A 20,404-nucleotide genomic window follows, 5' to 3' on the forward strand; every position below is an offset into this window, starting at 1 on the left:
AAACACCACATAAGGTTCATATTAAAAGAATGTCACCACGACATATTATAATCAAACTTGCCAAAACCAAAGATAAAGAGAAAATTTTAAGAGCAGCTAGGGATAAACGAAAAGTCACCTACAAAGGAGAGTCAATGAGAATAAATTTGGACTACTCAGCAGAAACCGTGCAGGCAAGACAGCAATGGGATGACTTATACAAAGCATTGAAGAAAAAAAAATTGCCAGCCAAGTATCATATATCCAGCAAAACTGTCTCTCAAATATGAAGGTGAAGTTAGGACATTTCCAGATAAACAGAAGTTTAGGGAATTTGTAAAAACCAAACCAAAACTACAGGAAATACAAAAGGGAGTTCTCTGGTTAGAAAATCAATAATATCAGAGATCAACCCAAGACTAGAACACTGGACAGAGCAATCAGATGTCAACTCAAGGGAAATCACAAAAATAAATCATATAAAAAAATGCTCAAAACAGGGAAACAGCGATGTCATTAAATAAAAGATAAGATTAAAACAATAAAGAGGGACTAAGAAATGTAGTCATAGATCTTTCACATGGAGAGGAAGACAAGGTAATATGAAGAAATAAAAGTTAGGTTTAAACTTAGAAAAATAGGGGTAAATATTAAGGTAACCACAAAGGAGACTAACAATCCTACTCATCAAAATAAAATACAAGAAAAAAAATAGAGACTCAGCAGAAATAAAACCAACAACAATGAATAAGAGGGAAAGACAAGATGTAAAGATAAACTGCTCAGCCTGAAAAATTAAGAGCAAAAAAGAAACTGTCAACAACACACAAAACAAGACATCAAAAAATGACAGCACTAAACTCATACCTATCCATAATTATGCTGAATGTAAATGGACTAAACCCCCCCCAAGAAAATGCACTAATAAAGAGACACAGAGTGGCAGAATGGAAAAAAAATATGATCTGTTTCTATGTTGCGTACAAGAGACACACCTTAGACTTAGAGACACAAACTAAAACTCAAAGGATGGGAAAAAATATATCCAGCAAACAACAATCAAAAAAGAGCTGGAGTGGCAGTATTAATTTCTGACAAAACAAACTTTAAAGTTAAATCCACCACAAAAGTATGAGGAAGGACACTATATAATGATTAAAGGGACAATAAACCAGGAGAATATAACCATATTAAATATTTATGCACTGAATGACAGAGCTTCAAGATGTATCACTGAAAAGTGAAGTAGGCAGCTCCACAGTTACAGTAGGAGACTTCAACACGCCACTTTTGGTGAAGGACAAAACACCCAGAAAGAAGCTCAATAAAGACACGGGAGATCTAAATGCCACAGTCAACCAACTTGACCTCAGAGACACATGTAGGACACTCCACCCAACAGCAGCCAAGCATACTTTCTTTTCCAATGCACATGGAACATTCTCTAGAATAGACCACATTAGGTTATAAAACAAGCCTTAGCAGAATCCAAAACATCAAAATATTACAAAGCATCTTCTCTGACCATAAGGCCATAACAGTAGAAATCAATTACAGAAATAGCAGGGAAAAGAAATCAAACACTTGGAAACTGAACAAGACCCTGCTCAAAAACGTCTGGGTTATAGAAGACATCAAGGATGGAATAAAGAAATTCATAGAATCCAATGAGAATGAAAACACTTCCTATCAGAACCTTAGGGACACAGCTAAAGCAGTGCTCAGAGGTTAATTCATATCACAAATGCACACATGCAAAAAGAAGGGCCAAAATCAAATAATTCTCTACACAACTTGAACAAAGAAAGAGAGCAACAAAAAAAATGCACAGGCACCAGAAGAAAACAAATAATAAAAATTAGAGCAGAATTGAAAGAATTAGAGAAGACATAAACAATTGAAAGAGTTAACAAGCCCAAAAGCTGGTTCTTTGAAAAAATTAACAAAATTGATAAAACATCGGCCAGACTGACCAAAGAAACACAGGAAAGGAAACAAATAACCTGAATAAGAAATGAGAGGGGCCATATCACAACAGGCCCAACTGAAATTAAAAGATTCATATCAGATTACTATGAAAAATAGTACTCTAACAAATTTGAAAACCTAGAAGAAATGGATGAATTCCTAGAAACACACTACCTACCTAAACTAACACAAACAGAAGTATAACAAGTATATAGACCCATAACAAAAAAATAGATTGAAAAGGTAATCAAAAAACTCCCAGCAAAAGAAAGCCCTGGCCCGGATGGCTTCACTGCAAAGCTCTACCAAACTTTCAGAGAAGAGTTAACACCACTACTACTAAAGCTATTTCAAAGCATAGAAAAGGATGGAATACTCCCTAACTCATTCTATGAAGCCAGCATATCCCTGATACCAAAATCAGCTAAAGACAGCACAAAAAAAGAAAATTACACACCTATATCCCTCATGAACATAGATATAAAAATCCTCAACAAAATTCTAGCTGATAGAATTCAACAACATATCAAAAAAATAATCCACCATGACCAAGTGGGATGTACACCAGGTATGCAAGGATGGTTCAACATTAGAAAAACAATTAATGTAATCCACCATATAAATAAAGCAAAAGACAAGAACCACATGATTTTATCAATTGATGCAGAAAAGGCATTTCACAAAGTCCAACACCCATTCATGATAAAAACTCTCAGCAAAATAGGAATTGAAGGAAAATTCCTCAGCTTTTATATACAAAGCCAACAGCCAACATCATCCTAAAAGGAAAGAGCCTGAAAGCATTTCCCTTGAGAACGGGAACCAGACAAGGATGTCCTTTATCACTGCTCTTATTCAACATCGTACTGGCGGTCCTAGCCAGAGCAATTAGGCTAGACAAAGAAATAAAGGGCATCCAGATTGGCAAGGAAGAAGTAAAATTGTCTCTATTTGCAAATGACACGATCTTATATGCAAAACCCTAAGGAATCCTCAAGAAAACTACTGAAACTAATAGAGTTCAGCAGAGTATCAGGGTGTAAGATAAACATACGAAATCACTTGGATTCCTCTACATCAACAAAAAGGACATCGAAGAGGAAATCACCAACTCAATACCATTCACAATAGCCCCCAAGAAGATGAAATACTTAGGAATAAATTTAACCAGAGATGTAAAAAACCTATACAAAGAAAACTACAAGGTAGTACTGCAAGAAACCAAAAGGGACCTACGTAAGTGGAAAAACATACCTTGCTCATGGATAGGAAGACTTAACATTGTAAAAATGTCTATTCTACCAAAAGCCATCTATAGATACAATGCAATTCCAATCCAAATTCCAATGACATTTTTTAAAGTGATGGAGAAACAAATCACCAACTTCATATGGAAGGGAAAGAAGCCCCGGGTAAGTAAAGCATTACTGGAAAAGAAGAACAAAGTGTGACTCCTCACTCTACCTGATTTTAGAACCTATTATACTGCCACAGTAGTCAAAACAGCCTGGTACTGGTATGACAACAGGCACATAGGCCAGTGGCACAGAATTGAGAATCCAGATATGAATCCACATATGAGCGGCTGATATTTGACAAAGGCCCACTGTCAGTTATTTGGGGGAAAGATAGTCTTTTTAACAAGTGGTGCTGGCATAACTGGATATCCATCTGCAAAAAAAAAAGAAACAAGACCCATACCTCACACCGTGCACAAAAACTAACTCCAAATGGATCAAAGACCTAAACATAAAGTCTAAAACGATAAAGATCACGGAAGAAAAAATAAGGACAACATTAGAAGCCCTAACACATGGCATAAACAGAATACAAAACATTACTAAAAATGCTGAAAAGAAACCCAATAACTGAGAGCTCCTAAAAATCCAAGAGCTATGCTCATCTAAAGACTTCACCAAAAGAGTAAAAAGACCACCTACAGATTGGGAAAAAATTTTCAGCTACAACATCTTTGACCAGCGCCTGATCTCTAAAACCTACATGATTCTGCTAAAACTCAACCACAAAAAGACAAACAACCCAATTAAAAAATGGGCAAAGGGTATGAACAGGCACTTTACTAAAGAAGACATTCAGGCGACTAACAGATACATGAGGAAATGCCCACGATCATTAGCCATTACAGAAATGCAAATCAAAACTAAAACGAGATTCCATTTCACTCCAACAAGGCTGGCATCAATCCAAAAAACACAAAATAATAAATGTTGGAGAGGGTATGGAGAGACTAGAACAGTTATACACTGCTGGTTGGAATGTAAAATGATACAACCACTTTGGAAATCGGTTTAGTGCTTCCTTAAAAAGCTAGAAATAGAACTACCATATGATCCAGCAATCCCACTCCTTGGAATATATCCTAGAGAAATAAGAGCCTTTACATGAACAGATATATGCACACCCATGTTCAGCGCAGCACTGTTTACAGTAGCAAAAAGGTGAAGGTGCCCATCAACAGATGAATGGATAAATAAATTATGGTATATTCATACAATGGAATACTACGCAGCAATAAAGAACAATGATGAATCCATGAAACATTTCATAACATGGACGAATCTGAAAGGCATTATGTTGAGTGAAATTTGTCAGCTGTGAAAGGACAAATATTGTACAAGATCGCTATTACTAGAACTCGAAAAATAGTTTAAACAGAGAAGAAGATATTCTTTGATGGTTACGAGAGTGGGGAGGGAGGAAGAGGGGTTTTCATTAATTAAAAAAAAAAAAAAAACTGCTGTCGAGTCAATTCCCACTCATAGCGACCCTATAGGGCAGAGTAGAACTGCCCCATAGAGTTTCCAAGGAGCGCCTGGTGGATTTGAACTGCCAACCTCTTGGTTAGCAGCCATAGCACTTAACCACTATGCCACCAGGGTTTCCTTTTCACTAATTAGGTAGTAGATAAGAACTATTTTAGGTGAAGGGAAAGACACACAATACAAGGGCTCAGCACAGCTGGACTAAACCAAGAGCAAAGGAGTTTTTTGAATAAACTGAATGCTTCGAAGGCCAGCATAGCAGGGGCAGAGGTTTGGGGACTTTGGTTTCAGGGGACATCTAGGTCAATTGGCATAATAAAATCTATTAAGAAAACATTTCGCAGCCCACTTTGGAGAGTGGTGTCTGGGGTCTTAAATGCTAGCAAGCAGCCACCTAAGATGCATCAGTTGGCCTCAACCTACCTGTTACAAAGGAGAATGAAGAATACCGAAACACAAAATAATTATGAGCCCAAGAGACAGACAGGGCCGCATAAACCAAAAACTCCATCAGCCTGAGACCAGAAGAACTAGATGGTGCCTGGTTACAACTGATGACTGCCCTCACAGGGAACACAAGAAAGAACCCCTGAGGGAGCAGGAGAGCAGTGGGATGCAGACCTCAAATTCTCATAAAAAGACCAGGCTTAATGGTCTGACTGAGACTAGAAGGACCCCAGAAATCAAGGTCCCCCGACCTTCTATTAGGCCAAGACAGGAACCATTTCCAAAGCCAACTCTTCAGACAGGGGTTGGACTGGACTATGGATAGAAAATGATACTGGGGAAGAGTAAACTTCTTGCATCAAGTAGACACAGGGACTATGTGGGCAGCTCCTGTCTGGAGAGGAGATGAGAGGGCAGAGGGGGTCAGAAGCTGGCCTAATGGACAAAAAAATAGTGGAGGGAAGGAGTGTGCTGTCTCATTAGGGGTGAGCAACTAGGAGTATATGGCAAGGTGTATGTAAATTTTTGTATGAGAGACTGATGTGGTTTGTAAACTTTCACGTAAAGCACCACAAAAATTGAACAAAAAGAAACCTGTTGCTTTTAAGTCGATTCTGACTCATCATGACGCTATAGGACAGACTAGAACTGCCCCATAGGGTTTCCAAGGAGTGGCTGGTGGATTCGAACCGCTGACCTTTGGGCTAGCAGCTGAATGCTTAACCACTATGGCCCAGGGCTCATGACCTGAATAGATAAAGATATTAGTAATCTCTGTATATGGAGCCCTGGTGGTGCAACAGTTAAGTGCTCAACTGCCAACCAAAAGGTTGGCAGTTTGAACCCACCCAGCATCTTTGTGCAAGAAAAACCTGGCCATCTGCTCCCATAAAGATTACAGCCTAGAAAAACCTATGGACAGTTCTATTCTGTCATTTGGGGTTGCTAAGAGTCGAAAATCAACTCAACGGCACCCAACAATATATATTCTACTTACTGTGGTTATCTATATAATCATGGAGAAACATTAGTAAGACTACAGTATAAGCAACATAATATCTTTCTACATTCCTTATAACTCTGAATATCAGATAAACTATTGAGATGAAGAATTATTTGCAATAATTTCCTGCAATAAATTCTCAGTTTTATGTCTTTGTTTATGTAGTACTAAACTAAATTATCTTTCACTTTTTTAAATCAATTGTTCATTGTGCGAGCCTTATGTACATACCTCTATGTAAAGTACTGTAAAGAACAGGTGTTTCTGAAGAAGTAGAATATATGGTGTGTCAACAAAAATCATTCAAAATTTGGGATTAGGAGAAGAGATTACTGGAGTGATTTTTCAGTAGATTACTGAGCACTGTCTAGTAGATCCTCTGGGAATTATTGATTCCGTAGGGTGTGCAACTTTGATTGACTTTCTATTAAGCAGACTCCTTTAGAACTTTGTAGGAGTAGAAACTAATTGTATAAAACAGATAGGAATGCAAATGATTCTTACAGGAGGACAATAAAAATAAACTTCATCCATTAGAAATGCAATTAATTTCCATTAGATCAAAAAGCTAATTCCAAATGTTACAGTTTGTGGCTAAATGAATGATTCCTTTAATAAGAATCAACACGAAGCTGGTTCCTATGAGACAGAGGTTAAAGGTGTCCCAAATGTCCAACTTCTCCAAATTCCTTACCACTCCATCATCCGTAACACCAACTACTCCTCCCCTCAGTACTCTTCATCCCATCTTTGGGTTCAGTAAATCACTGCAATGTCTACAGAATTCATGAACTATATGAACTATACTTACAGTTAAGTGGTTTATTGGGGAGGCAACAGGTTACCAGAAAAGTCGGCAGTTCGGATCCACCAGCCACTCCTTGGAAACCTTGTGGGGCAGTTCTATTCTGCCCTATAAGGTTGAGATAAGTCAGAATCTCCTAGAAGGCAAGGAGTTTGGTTTGGTTTTGGTTTAACAGGTTACAGCTCGAGGTTAGGATCAACTTGGAAGTAAGAGGAATAACTCAGGTTTTGTCATTCAAGCTTCCAAACAAGACAGCTCTCATCTCCTTCTTGGCCATGCCCGAAGGCAGGCCTTCACTCCAGACTACTGCCAGCGGGCCTTGCTCATGCCTACTATGACTGGGCTCTACTATCTCTTGGCTACTTCTTGCCATCATGTGTCATTTCTTGCCATCTTCAGAGTTATAACTCCTTCTCTCTCTGTGTGTCTCTCTCTAAAAACCTCTATTGGGCAAGCTGCTTACATAGCAAGCTCCTTATTAATTTTGAGGTGTGCTCCTTCCCCAGCAAGACCATAAACTAAACAATCCCCTCAGTCACCCACTTTGCAGAGTAAGCAATGAATCCCTGCAAGATTTTTACATATCTTTCATAGTAAACTAATCAATTCCTTGCAAGATGGTGGCCCGGCCAATTATTTTGGCAGAATTATAAACCCAAGGTCAAAAGGCCATATATAAAGAGAAACCCACTGCACCCTAGTTGCTCTCTAGGATTACTAACTGGTTTTACATCTATTACCAAAGCCATTTAAGAATGCTGTTGACTGACAGGCTACATAAATCTCTGTTCTTCAAATTCTCCTTTGAACTGGCTGCTGTAGATTGAATTATGTCCCCCCAAAATGTGTGTATCAACTTGGTTAGGCTGTGCTTCCCAGTATTCTGTGGTTGTACTCCATTTTGTGATTGTAATTTTATGTTAAAGAAGTTTAGGGTGGGATTGTAACAGGTCACATTCCTCATCCAATTACAGGGAGTTTTCCTAAGGCGTGGCCTGCACCACCTTTTTATCTTAGAAGAGATAAAAGAAAAGGGAAGCAAGCAGAGATTGGGTACCTCACACCACTGAGAAAGCAGCACCAGGAGCAGAGTGCATCCTTTGGACCCGGGGTCCCTGAGCCTGAGAAGCTCCTCAACCAGGGCAAGATTGAGGACAAGGACCTTCCTCCAGAGCCGATAGAAAGAGAGAAATCCTTGCCCTGGAGCTGACACCCTGAATTTGGACTTTTAGCCCACTTTACTGTGAGGAAATAAATTTCTCTTTGTTAAAGCCATCCACTTGCGGTATTTCTGTTACAGCAACCCTAGATGACTAAGACACTGCTCCTAACATTTTAAATGTTCCTTCATTAATTAATGAGCTAAATAAAATCTTTGACACATTTTATATTTACATGAGTGTCATGTTTTTAACTTTTTGAAAATTATACTTTTGTACTCTAGGAATTCACGTATTAGTTAAATGAAGAAATGAAAAATATATAAGGCAGCATACAATATTTGATAAAGGATCACTATGTATTTTAAGGGATGTGATAGTTTCTGGTTGACTGTACTAATTTCGTTTATTCCTGCATTTCTTTTATTCATTTAGCAGACAACTCTGCCTTGCATTATGGGGTACAGAGGAAGGAAACACTAACACAAACGAGGCACAATCTCCTCCCTAGAGTTGAGTCTAATGTTCGAGAAAGACATAAATGAATTACAAGAAAGTAATGAGAAGGAGTGGACAATAGTATTTGAGACTTACTGTGTGCTTAGGTGCTTCGTATTTATTATTTTATTGAAATCTAAAATTGTGTAGGAATTGTTACCCCAAGTTTATAATTGAAGCACAGAGAATCAACCAATTGCCTTAAAAGTTATGAACAAGATTGGCACCTTCCCCTCCACCCCCAGTACTGGAGTTACAGAAGATGGACTGTAAACACTGGCAAACATTGACAGAGGTCAAGGTCATGGCAACACCATTTGGCCAAGTCTGTGTGGAAAGATAAGCCTGAAGTTCAAAGGGAACTGATCACCTGAATTTGCATTCCCAGCAACTGGGCAATTTCTGAAACTGAGTTTCCAAACTTAGCAGTTCTTTTTCCACTCCTTTGTGATTTTGCAAAGTCCCTCCCTGTACCAACTTCCTTCCAGCTGTTCTTAATTCCTGTAGTACTTTTTTTGTTTGTTTGTTTTTCATACACTCCAGGGAACGGAAACCAGTACAACCTCTTCTCTAGGTGGGAAGTGGCTGGTTTGGTCTTCAGCGGGGTCAGAAGATCTAGTTTGATTCAAACCAGGTGTCTGGGCTGGGTTAATTCCAGCCTGGGTCAAGTACTCGATCACCAGATGTTTTTTCGGTTTTTGTACTATCTTGTGGTTGTGTGGCTGGTTTCTGCCTCAGATGGTACGTATGCTTTTTCTTAAGCTTCATTTACTTTTACAAGGCACTTGATATCAGCTTGTGGGTTATGAAGCATTCTGTCTAGAGTTGTAATGAGATTATTTTTTTCCTTTATTGAAAAATCTCGAATTGCTCAGCCTAATGTTTTTTATTCGGTAGGGACTTAGTAAATATTTGATGATGATTCTGCCCTCTTAAGTGGGTGATTGCAGTTTAGCTTTCCCTTTTGTTCTGGGAGCAAAAAAAAAAAAGTTCCAATTTCAAAATCCTGAGAGGTCTCAGCTGTTATAAACTCCAGGACTGCTATTTGGGATGGGGATTGTTTCTTTAGGAGTGGATAACTTGTAGTTTAATTTGAGCGAAATTCTGTTATCTTTTTAGAAACAAAACTGGGGGCTTGGGGGAAAGGAGGTCCACGTATGTACCTGGAGTGAAAGAGCACAAGAAGGAATCAGAATCAATAATCCAGCAAAAAGAACCCTTGGATGGGGGAATCTAACAGGCTTCCTCACAGCACATGACATGCCAAGTCAATCTGTTTTCTTTTTCCTTCCAGCGAAGAACTGTTCAGAGCCTCCCTCAGTGGACAATAGCATTTTTGTTATGCAGGAGGTGGAAGGACAGGCTCTGGGAACTTACTTTTGTCTCCAGGGCTATCATCTGGTAGGAAAGAAAACCCTTTCTTGTAATGCCTTTCAGGATTGGGACACTCCCACTCCCACATGCCACTGTAAGTTTGATCTTCCTGCTTCTTTGCTCACCTTGTCATCCACTATATTCTATCACATCCTACCTCCAGTAGCTATGTTAACACTTTATAAGAAAAAATTACTTAGTTTCTAGGAATCCGTTTTTAAAGCACCTTAGTCATGGAACTTCTCTGAGAAGGTACATGGTCAGCTCTTGATCAGAGCTAACTGAATTGAATTAATAGAATCAATTATCCATACAGGAAGGAAAAGTTTTTTCCATAAATTAAAACTTTTTGTTGTTGTTGTAATTTAAGCTTATTTCAATTTGGTTGAATCTCATACAGTTTTAGAAATTTTTTATACTATGAGAAATTTCCACAATACAAAGTAGACATTGGAAGGGATATTATCTCTTAGAAGGGATATTATCAGCTCTTGAAAAAAAAAATTTTTTTTTTCTTTTCTTGATCACTATTAGTTTAATTGAATTAATGGCATCGATCATCCCTATGGGAAAGAAAGATTTTTTCCATATATTAAAACTTTTTTTTGCTATACTTCAAGGTTATTTCAATTTTGTTGAATCTCATACAACTTTAAAAGTTTTTAGATTACAGAAAATTTCAAACTTAGAAATGTAGACAGAAAAAATTTTTTTTTTTTTTTTAGACAAAAGGGCAACATTAATTCACATGTACTCATCACCCAGCTTCAACAATTATCAACACCTGACTAATCTTGTTTCATCTATACTCTCACTTATTATTTTGGAATAAATAAATCATTTTATTTCACCCATCATTTTTTTTTTTTATAAGTTTTCACCTGGGAAAAATTTATGTTCTCAATTTACGAACGTGATAACCAAGAACCAAGTGACTTGCTTAAGGTTGCAAAGCTCGTTTGTGGTATCCTCTGTAGAGGTGAAGAATAAGTAGTCTGTATTCTCTTTATCACGACTCTCTTTAAGAACAACTGGATTAGTTATCCTTTATACCTTCTTTTCTACAATAAAGCACGTGAATAGTTTTATTTTTTGTTCATCTAATCAAATTGAGATCTCTCTGAATGCTCTCCTGCTCTTCTACGTATCATGGGTAAAATAAAACAATCAACGCTTGAGCAAGGCTTCACATAACAGGATAATGAATATGCCATTGGTAATTTCCAGTTATATGCTTGATTACTTTCAGTAGATTCAATTGCCAATTCATGTGATGGTTGTGCATGACTAAGACCTTTTCTGCCGAACTTACGCCAACCCAGACTTTTCTCATCCTGCATTGATATGGTTTGGTACCATGACCTGTCCCTAATAAAACTGCGCTGCCTTTGGTCTCATTTCCTGTGCTCTTACTGAAGCCTGAGGAGGCCTGGCCTTTGCGGTAGCAGGCTTCAGCCTAGCATTTTCACATCACTGCCTGTTTTCTTCTTCAGTGGGCCACTGTCCTGACCCTGTGCTGTTTAATGGTGAATTCAACTCCTCGGGGCCTGTGAATGTGAACGACAAAGTCACATTTCAATGTGTTGACCACTACATCCTCAAGGGCAGCAGTTGGAGCCAGTGTCAAGAGAACCATACCTGGGTGCCTCCCTTTCCCATCTGCCAAAGTGGTAAGTGCTAGAGAAACCCTGGTGAACGCCACAGGTACTGATTGATAGTGACTTTCTAGGCATTGGCTACATCCCTGCAATTCTGTCTTAGTTTCTTAGTGCTTCTATAACAAAAAGACTGCAAGCAGGTGGCTTTAAGAAACAGAAATTTATTTTCTCACAGTTCCGGAAGCTAGAAGTCTGAATGTAGGCACCAGTCCTAGGGGAAGGCTTTCTCTGTCTGCTCTGAGGGAAAATGCTTGTCTAGCTTTTCTAGCATTCTTCTTGCCATTCCGTGTGGTGTCTATTTTTCCCCCATTCATACTTGCATGCTTCTGTGCCCAATCTGTTCTTATCATACTTCAAGGTGATTGGCTTAAGACACACCCTACACTGGTGCGGGCTCAGTAACACAACAAAAACCCTATTATCCAACGGAATTATATCTACAAGAACAGGGGTTAAGATTTACGACACATATTTTGGGGGGTACACAATTCAATCCATAACAGATGCTTTCCTCTTTTTTGCATCTGGGAAAGACTTAGGATCTGCAGGCAACCACAAAACAAGAGCTCAGAGGAAACAAATCTCAGCTCGGATGATACATTTCAGTGTATCCATTCTAACCAACACAAACCACACCTGTTTCTTTTCTCAGGTAGTATTCCTGTCCTACTAGGTCCAATGCAGGGTAGTTGGGCCATTAGATTTTTTTTTTTTTTTTTATTTCAAGATAATGATTTCAAGTTTTTATTTGAAAATACCCAAAAGAGGAAAGAACCCATAACTCATTCATTAAAAAAATACATAAAAGAGGTGGAAGTCCCTTTTCTACAATTCACATCTCTCAGTCATCAGTGTGATGTGTTTATTTAGTGATTTTTTTATTTATGCAGACATTTTTAATAAACACATGTGTATACCTACACACACACCCCTTCAAATATGAGACTTTATATATTTTTTAATGATTTTTTTAATATAACAATATAAATGGGCCTCTTTTCCAGACCAATGTATGTAGCTCTGTCTCCTGTTTTTAAATGACTGCATATGGGTATGCCATAAGTTATTCCACATTTCTCATATTGATGGCCATTTACTTTATTTCCATACTTTTGCAATTACATATAATGTTGAAGTGAATGTTATCATATAGGTATCTTTTTATCTATGCTATTGTTTTTATAGAATAGATTCTGAGAAGAATCATTGGGTCATAGAGTATATTAGTATTTACAAAATATACTTAAGAGATCCAAGAAATCCCACTAAAAATTTAATACATAGTTGGAGTCTTAGGCTGGTTCTCTAGAGTAGAAAATAGTGGAGCATATATAGAGAGAGAGAGAAAGAGAGATTTATCTCAAGGAAACCATGCACATAATTGTGGAGGCTGGCAAGTTCGAACTCAGTGAGTCAGTTGTCAGGCTGGAGGCTTCTCCCGATTCACGTGGTTGCAAGGGCTGACAACCTAAAATCGGCAGGTGAAGAAGAAGGTTGCTGGATCATATCCCAAGATCAGAGGATGACTAGTTGGATGCAGGACCCAGTGAGAGCTTTGTCAGAACATCCATATATATTGGATGCATTCCACACTCCCAAGAAAGCTGATTGGCTTTCAGCTGTTTGGCTGCTCATATCAGATCATGAAATGGAATATGATTACGTAATATCTGCCAAACCATTGAGAATCATGGCCTAGCCAAGTTGACACATAACCTTAACCTTCACGGTTGGATACGAAATAAATTTTTACTTTATATTAATAATTATTACCTGAATATTGAAATGTAAAAATAATCTCATTCATGAGAACTATGTGAACATTTACTGAAGGACATATAACAAGACTTGAATAAAAGAAAAGCTTTGCCAGGATTCTGAATGAACAGGCTTAGTGTTACAAATATATCAATGCAATCCTCATCAGAATCTGAAATTTAAAAAATAAGTGAAAAAATTAATTTTAAATCTTATTTGGAAGGATAAATTGTGAACATAGCAATTTTTTTTTTTTTTTTGCCAAATGATAAGTAACGTATATAGTTGGCTGGACCAAAAGTGAGGAAACCATAAAGCTACTATAAGCAAATTAGCACTAAAATGGCAAATTATAAGTTCTATTTTTTTTATATATAATTAACATATCATTAAAGCAGCAAAGTTGCTGTTGTTAGGCTTGAGTCAATTTACAAGCACAGAAAAGTGGAACAGTTCATTTTAAATTGGTAAAAAAAAGTCTGTAGTCAATAATCATGAGATAATTAGTTATCTATTAGGAAGAAAATGAAGTTAGAGCTCTAGCTCACACCATATGAAAAAATAAATTCCAAATGGATTTAAATATATAAATTTACAAAGCAGAATTATTAAATTAAGAAAATATAATATAAGAGAATATGTTTATTATTTTGAGGCAGAGAAGGCATTCCTAAGCAGTAACATAAAACTCAGAAGTTAAAAGGAAAAAATGGACAGGTTTAACTATATTATAAAATCAAAACTTCTGTATAGTAAAAGACATCATAAAAATTAAAAGATAATAACAGACTTGGAAAAAACAGTTGCAACATATTTGGCCAATAAAGAGTTAATGCTTCTAATATACAAAGACCCCCTAGAAATCACTAAGGGAAAGACAACCCAATAGAAAAATGGCAAAGTTGTGAGGATAGACAATTCCAAAACTATGTCCCCAAGTAGCCTTCATATTCTCAAAATTTATGAGAGGATGTTGAAGTTCATTAGTAACTATATAAATGGAAATTAAAATTAGATACAATTTTTTTAATTAATCAGGTGACCAAAAAATAAAAAGATTGATATCTAATGTCATTCAGGATATGAGCAAATAGCTATGTACGTTGGTGAGAGTATAAATGCTGTTACTCTTTGGATGTATTTTTTTGGCAGTAGCTATTAAAATATCAAAGGGACAGACAGTTTAAAAGCACAAACTACATATGCTCTTATACGAGAGAATTAAGGGTTACTTAAAATATATGTACATGATACATGCAGTTAAATGACAATCATATACAGTAAAACCCGTGAAAGCTGGAACCTGTAAGGTGTAAACCTTTCAGAAAAGGAAAACTAAAATATTTTCCACTAGAAAAGTGGTTAAGACTGCAACCTGTCAAAGGGAGAAAACTTGAGAGACCCGGAGAATCAAGGCAGGCCCGTCAAGTTCCGGCTCTTGCTTGTACGCCATTAGCTTGGCACAGATTTAAAGCATTTGTTCATTTCTTCCAGGACATTTCTGTTTTACTCTCATTTAGTAGTTTGTATTTATTCTAGCTCCCAACACAGGATCCCTGTCTTTTTGTGGTACTTCATCACTCAAATCTAGGAAGCTTCTTAAACAAAAACCAAACCTGTTGGTGTCTATTCACTTCAGGTCCCTGAAAAATTCAGGTTCTTTTCTGTTTAGACCCAAAATGTACATTTTCCACTTCGGCTCAAAATTGCCCTGTTAAAGTCGCCAGAATCTGTCTGATCCGGTATTCCTTAATCAACTCATAGAAATTCTTTTTCCTTTCCTCTATTCACCTTTTGAACTCAGTTTTTGACCTTTAAAAAATTATTTATTAACAGCTGAAGTAACACATGAGGAGTCCTGGTGGTGCAATGGTCAGCTGCTAACCAAAAGGTAGCGGATTCCAACCCACCAGTGGGTGCTGGAGAGAAGACCCGGCAATCTGCTCCCATAAAGATTACAGCCCAGAAAACCTTAGGGAGCAGTTCGACTTTGTCCTTTAGGGTTGCTATAAGTCTGAATAGACTGAAGGGCACGCAACAACAATGACAAAGTATAATAAGTCCCCGGCTTATGAACTTCTGACTTACAGACAACTCTTGCTTGCCCTTAAATGTTATGTAAATTTACCCTCATTTTGAAATGTTTGAACCAACCCCTACTCACAACAAATTCTTCATCACGATCACTTTCACTTGCTGCATGTGCAGATTTTAAATCACTGAAAAGCTTCGAGCCTTTTCTTGCGCTAAACTAAAGCTAAATAAGAACCTTAGGCACCTGTTCTGACTTACCTACACATTTGACTTAAAGACACAGAAATTGATCTCATTCATAACCTTTCGACTGCCTGTAATACATCTTTGTTGTAGAAAAATACAGAGAATAAGAAAACAATTACCCAACAACCTACTACCCAGGGAGAAGAAGGATGAGTGCTTTGACATACACTTTCCAAGCTTTTTTTGTTGTTGTTGTGGTTCATGTATGTGACTGTTTTAAAAAAAGAATATTACATTATTCATGGTCATTTATGATTTGCTCTTTTTGTTCAGCTAATTATTTTGAAGACCTTTATGTTACAATAAATGGTAACCATTCTTAATATAACCTTTCATCTCGATCGACATGTTTATACTCATATAGTCTCACAGCTGAAAGGTGCCTTAGAGATATTATTTAACCTGCTCATTTTATAGGCTAGGAAGAGAGATGAGAGGGATGAAATGGCTTCTTCAGTGCCACATAGTTAGTGGAAGAGCCAGAATCAAAACTCACAACTCCTAGTACCTTGCCCAACTCTCCATAACTCTGCATGGACTCATCCCCTTTCCTCCCAGCTCTGTTCTCCTTTTTATCTGAATGCTCCTGTTACATGATTCCGTTCCACAGGAGTGTCAACCTCTCTTCTGAGCTCACTTCCTTTATCTCTTGTCTCTGGGAATTACTTCTTCAGCCTCTACTTTTAATCTTTTTTTTTTTTCTTTTCTTTTCTGGTGCACTAGCAATTAGCATCTCTACAATTTAAACTTCCTTTCCTTGAGCTCCAGCCAGTCAGAAAGTACTCCCAAATTCCTAATGACTCAGAGGATGAACTAGGTGGGGAAGGGGTCTTTCGTGTAGACAAATATGATTTAGACCAGAAGGAAATGACTAGAGAACATGTCCCCGTGTTCCTTATGTGCCGGCAGAGACAGTTGCACTTAGGGGCACCGCTAATTGAGTTTAATTGGCCTTCACAACTTGGTCACTTCTGTACTTTTTTCTCTCAGAAGACTGTGGCCCTCCTGAGAATCCAACTCATGGCTATTTTGAAGGACATGATTTCAACTCAGGATCTAATATTACTTTCTACTGTGAAAAGAAGTAAGTGTATGAAGCCATTCAAATATGCTATCTTGCCGATTGGCTAGGAGCATTGTTTTTGAGAATAACCCAGTCTTTTTCAACCTAGCTTCTGGATTTCCTGCTGCTTGAGAATTCTGGGCTCACTCGGAGTTTGAAAGGTGTTATAGCCCACTACTAGCTCTCCCCAGGCATTAGGAGGCGTACCAATCCTCCTTTTTATCCTAATCTGTGTATTGGTTTTGTTTCCTTAGTTAAGACAAGATAAAGTAAGAAAAATGCATATTTTTCTTAAGAACCACAGACCAAAACACTTACAGAAAAACAGAACACACGGAAGTGCAGAAATAGAAAGATTGAGAGTGTGCATTTTTAAAGCATCCTGATTAAAGCCTTAATTTAGACTGTGTGGTCACCCAGCGGGAGTCCCTGGGTGGTACAAATGGTTAAGCCATCAGCTACTAACTTAAAAGTTGTCATTTCGAAACCAGCCAGAGGCCCTGCTGATCTGCTTCCAAAAGGTCACAGCCTTGAAAACGCTATTGAGCGCAGTTTTACTCTGCAACACATGGGGCTGCCATGAGTCAGAATTGACTTGATGGCCACTGGTTTGGTTTGGCCACCCAGCATACAGATAATCTAGCCTTTTCTTTCCTTTGACTTGATCTTATGACCTCAGAGGCATGTGGCGGCCTCATTCATCTGACAATCTCATTATACACGTCCAGCGGACTTTGCAGTCAATTTTCATTTTTCTGATTAAAAGCTACTGCTCCCTTTTAGCCTGTTCACTGAGATTCATTTGAGGAATAGCTCTAACTTTCTACTTCTTTTTAGAGCATAGGTGACAGATACTTTCTGAGGTTCTTGAATAATCAAGTGCCTCTTCTCTCACCGTTCCCACCCAAAAACACACACACACAGGTTCAGAATTTCCCAACTTTCTGTATTCTATGGGTTGATCATCACTTGGCTTCCCTACCCCTACCCCTGGAGAGTGGTTTTACTTTATAACTATCTTGTAATACTGAGATAACTTAAGCATGCATTAAGGTGGAGCATGTTTCTATCACAGTATGAAGTACAACTACATAAAACCAGGCTCAGTTGCCCAGTTCAGAAGGCGGGAAGGCTAAGCATAGTTGCACCCTAATTTCTGTTCAGGTACCACTTGGTGGGCACCCAGCACCAGCAGTGCGTCAACGGGGAGTGGAGCAGTGCCCTTCCAGTCTGCGAGCCAGCTCCTAAGACTGAGTTTGAGAAGGCCCTTGTAAGTAGAGGCGTCATGACTGTCTTGTTGCCTGCTGTCCCTCTGGGCCCGCCATCAATCTGGCACATTCTCAATAAATATCTCCTGTGTTTGGAATTATGTTTTTGAATGGGTTGGTTGGCCTTAATTTGACTGCAGAATGGAGCTAATGGACTACTACATTAATATACATTTTTATATAAGGAAGTTTCCATTTACCATCATCATCACAAATGCTTTGTAAGTCCTTATTGGTATTTTGGGTGCCTGTATAGAGAGAGAAAGGTGCATAAACTCAATGCCTAATACTTGGAAATACTCCTATAAAGAGTCTCTAAAATCCTTCTAGACTCCAAAAACACTGAGCAGATCAATGTTCACTGAGGCTTTTTTTTTTTTGGTTTATATTGTATACTGGGGTAGTATTAAATGCATCTATATTTAAGTCAGAAAATTCAAATGATTCACGGTATTGAAAACCCAAATCTCTACTTAAGCCCTTTTTCTGAGCCCACATTTCAGGTACCTAACTGCTATATACTCAAAGTATGTAACTGAGTATACAGCTGGGTCTCAGTTCTTAAACTGTAATTTTTCAAAATTTTCTTTCTTCAGCTTGCCTTCCAGGAAAATAAGAATCTTTGTCAAGCCACAGAGAGCTTTATGCAAAGATTAAAGGAAAGTGGCCTCATACTGGAGGAACTGAAATACTCTCTGGAAATGAAAAAAGCTGAGTTGGTAGCAAAAACGTTGCTTTAACATCGTAGCTGAACAGACGGGGTCATAGAAATATACCTGTGAATAAAGTTTCTTCTTGTTTCTGAAATTGGTGTCAGATTTCTCTCTCATCGTGTTGAAACAGAAACTCACATTAACCGAACGCAGTTGTATAATGCTCTCTGTGTGTGTTGATGTTGTTGTTGCACTCAGAATGGAGAAAGGCCAAGCGTTGTAGTTGTCTACTTGACTAGAACCAGATACACATTAATGAAGAGTGAAGGGTTTTATTTCCTGTCTGTAGGCAGAACAGAAAAGCTTGGATCTCAGCTCACAGTGTTCCTCTTATTTTAATATAAGACACCAATTATCAGGCAAAAATTAACTTCAAATTAACCAAAAATTATGAGGCAACAATTGATTTCTCATTTTGCGAAAATGCCATACAAGTTATATCCTTTAAATGACCCATTGAGACAGAAGAAGAGTTAGGAAACAAACTTTCTCCCGGGCGTCCCTTATATCCTGGGTATGAAACATGGTTTCCAAATCTTCTGCAGTAATATGACTGCCTTTTGAGTAAAAAACCTAGCCCTGCAATAGTAAACATGAGGTTGTACAGCACGTCTGAGTGTATTTCTTCTCCTCCTTCTTTTTTAGAGGGCCGAAGAAATAAGAATCCCAAGGCTTTCTGTTAATATGTCTGACTGAGCTGACATAGCAAGCTTCTTCCATTTCTCACCTCGACCTCACTTGAAACATGTAGGAATTCTGGATAAAATATAACCAAAATACATAGACAGCTTGAAAGAACAGGAAATCTCTGGGTGAACTACAAAGGAGAATAAGAAATTGACTGTGTTCTCAAGCAGCCCACAGTCTATTAGTAGACTTGAGACATATGTACATAGGACATTGTTTCAGGGTGGTTAAATGAAATACACACTCTTCCTCTGAAGAAGTGTGCTACAGGAGTTCAGATAAGAGTTCAGATAAGAGGGGGACCATTTCTTTGTGGGAGGAGGAGCCAGGAAAATCTTTAAGGAAGAGGTCATAGTTATTTGAGCCTTTAAAAGTGATTAGAATTTAGAGATAAGGGTTAGGGAGGAAGACATTCCTGGTAGAGAGAATGTCTGAGAAATGGAGTAAGAGGGTCATAAACTCTTTAACCAAGTAAATAAACCCTTAGGATTAATTTAATTGGAGTAAAGTGATTTTGACTTGATATTCTTCATTATATTATTGTCCATATTGTCTATAGGAGCTCTGGTGACACAGTGATTAAGTGCATGGCTGCTAACCTAAAGGTCAGTGGTTCAAATCCACCAGCTACTCCATGGGAGAAAGATGTGGCAGTCTGCTTCTATAAAGATTACAGCCTTGGAACCCCTCTGGGGGCAGCTCTACTCTGTCCTATAAGGTGGCTATAGGGTCGTTGTTGTCGGGTGAAAACCCCAGGTTTTGCTCGCTGTGACTTGTTACAGCCACTAAACAAGAGGCCAAGGTAGAAGATAGGAAAGATGCCTCTATTTCTTTGTACAAGGAAAGGAGCAATCGGAGGCTATTGCCTCCAGTACTGCTCACAGGCAGCTTGGGGAGATGGGCTTTATAGACAGCAGACAAGGAAATGTAAATTCATCATGAATATTCAGTATTGACCTT

At 38.1% G+C, this 20,404-nt stretch overlaps 1 protein-coding gene across 1 annotated transcript; it reads left to right on the forward strand.

The window, feature by feature from the left end:
* Positions 1-9,195: 9,195 nt before the first annotated feature.
* Positions 9,196-19,144, forward strand: C4BPB (complement component 4 binding protein beta). The gene is made up of 6 exons (XM_049858566.1): positions 9,196-9,384; positions 9,938-10,111; positions 11,511-11,687; positions 16,704-16,797; positions 17,941-18,046; positions 18,641-19,144. The coding sequence occupies exons 1-6, from the start codon at positions 9,327-9,329 to the stop codon at positions 18,782-18,784; spliced, it is 753 nt and encodes a 250-aa protein (XP_049714523.1). The 5' UTR covers positions 9,196-9,326; the 3' UTR covers positions 18,785-19,144.
* Positions 19,145-20,404: the final 1,260 nt, after the last annotated feature.

This window comes from Elephas maximus, chromosome 18, assembly GCF_024166365.1.
Source record: "Elephas maximus indicus isolate mEleMax1 chromosome 18, mEleMax1 primary haplotype, whole genome shotgun sequence".
In the NCBI taxonomy this organism is placed as follows: domain Eukaryota; kingdom Metazoa; phylum Chordata; class Mammalia; order Proboscidea; family Elephantidae; genus Elephas; species Elephas maximus.

Coding starts and splice junctions, on each gene's coding strand:
- C4BPB (XM_049858566.1), top strand. CDS start 9,327: ATGTTTTTTCGGTTTTTGTACTATCTTGTGGTTGTGTGGCTGGTTTCT. Junction 10,112..11,510: donor TCCCACTCCCACATGCCACT/GTAAGTTTGATC, acceptor TTTCTTCTTCAG/TGGGCCACTGTCCTGACCCT. Junction 18,047..18,640: donor CTGAGTTTGAGAAGGCCCTT/GTAAGTAGAGGC, acceptor TTCTTTCTTCAG/CTTGCCTTCCAGGAAAATAA.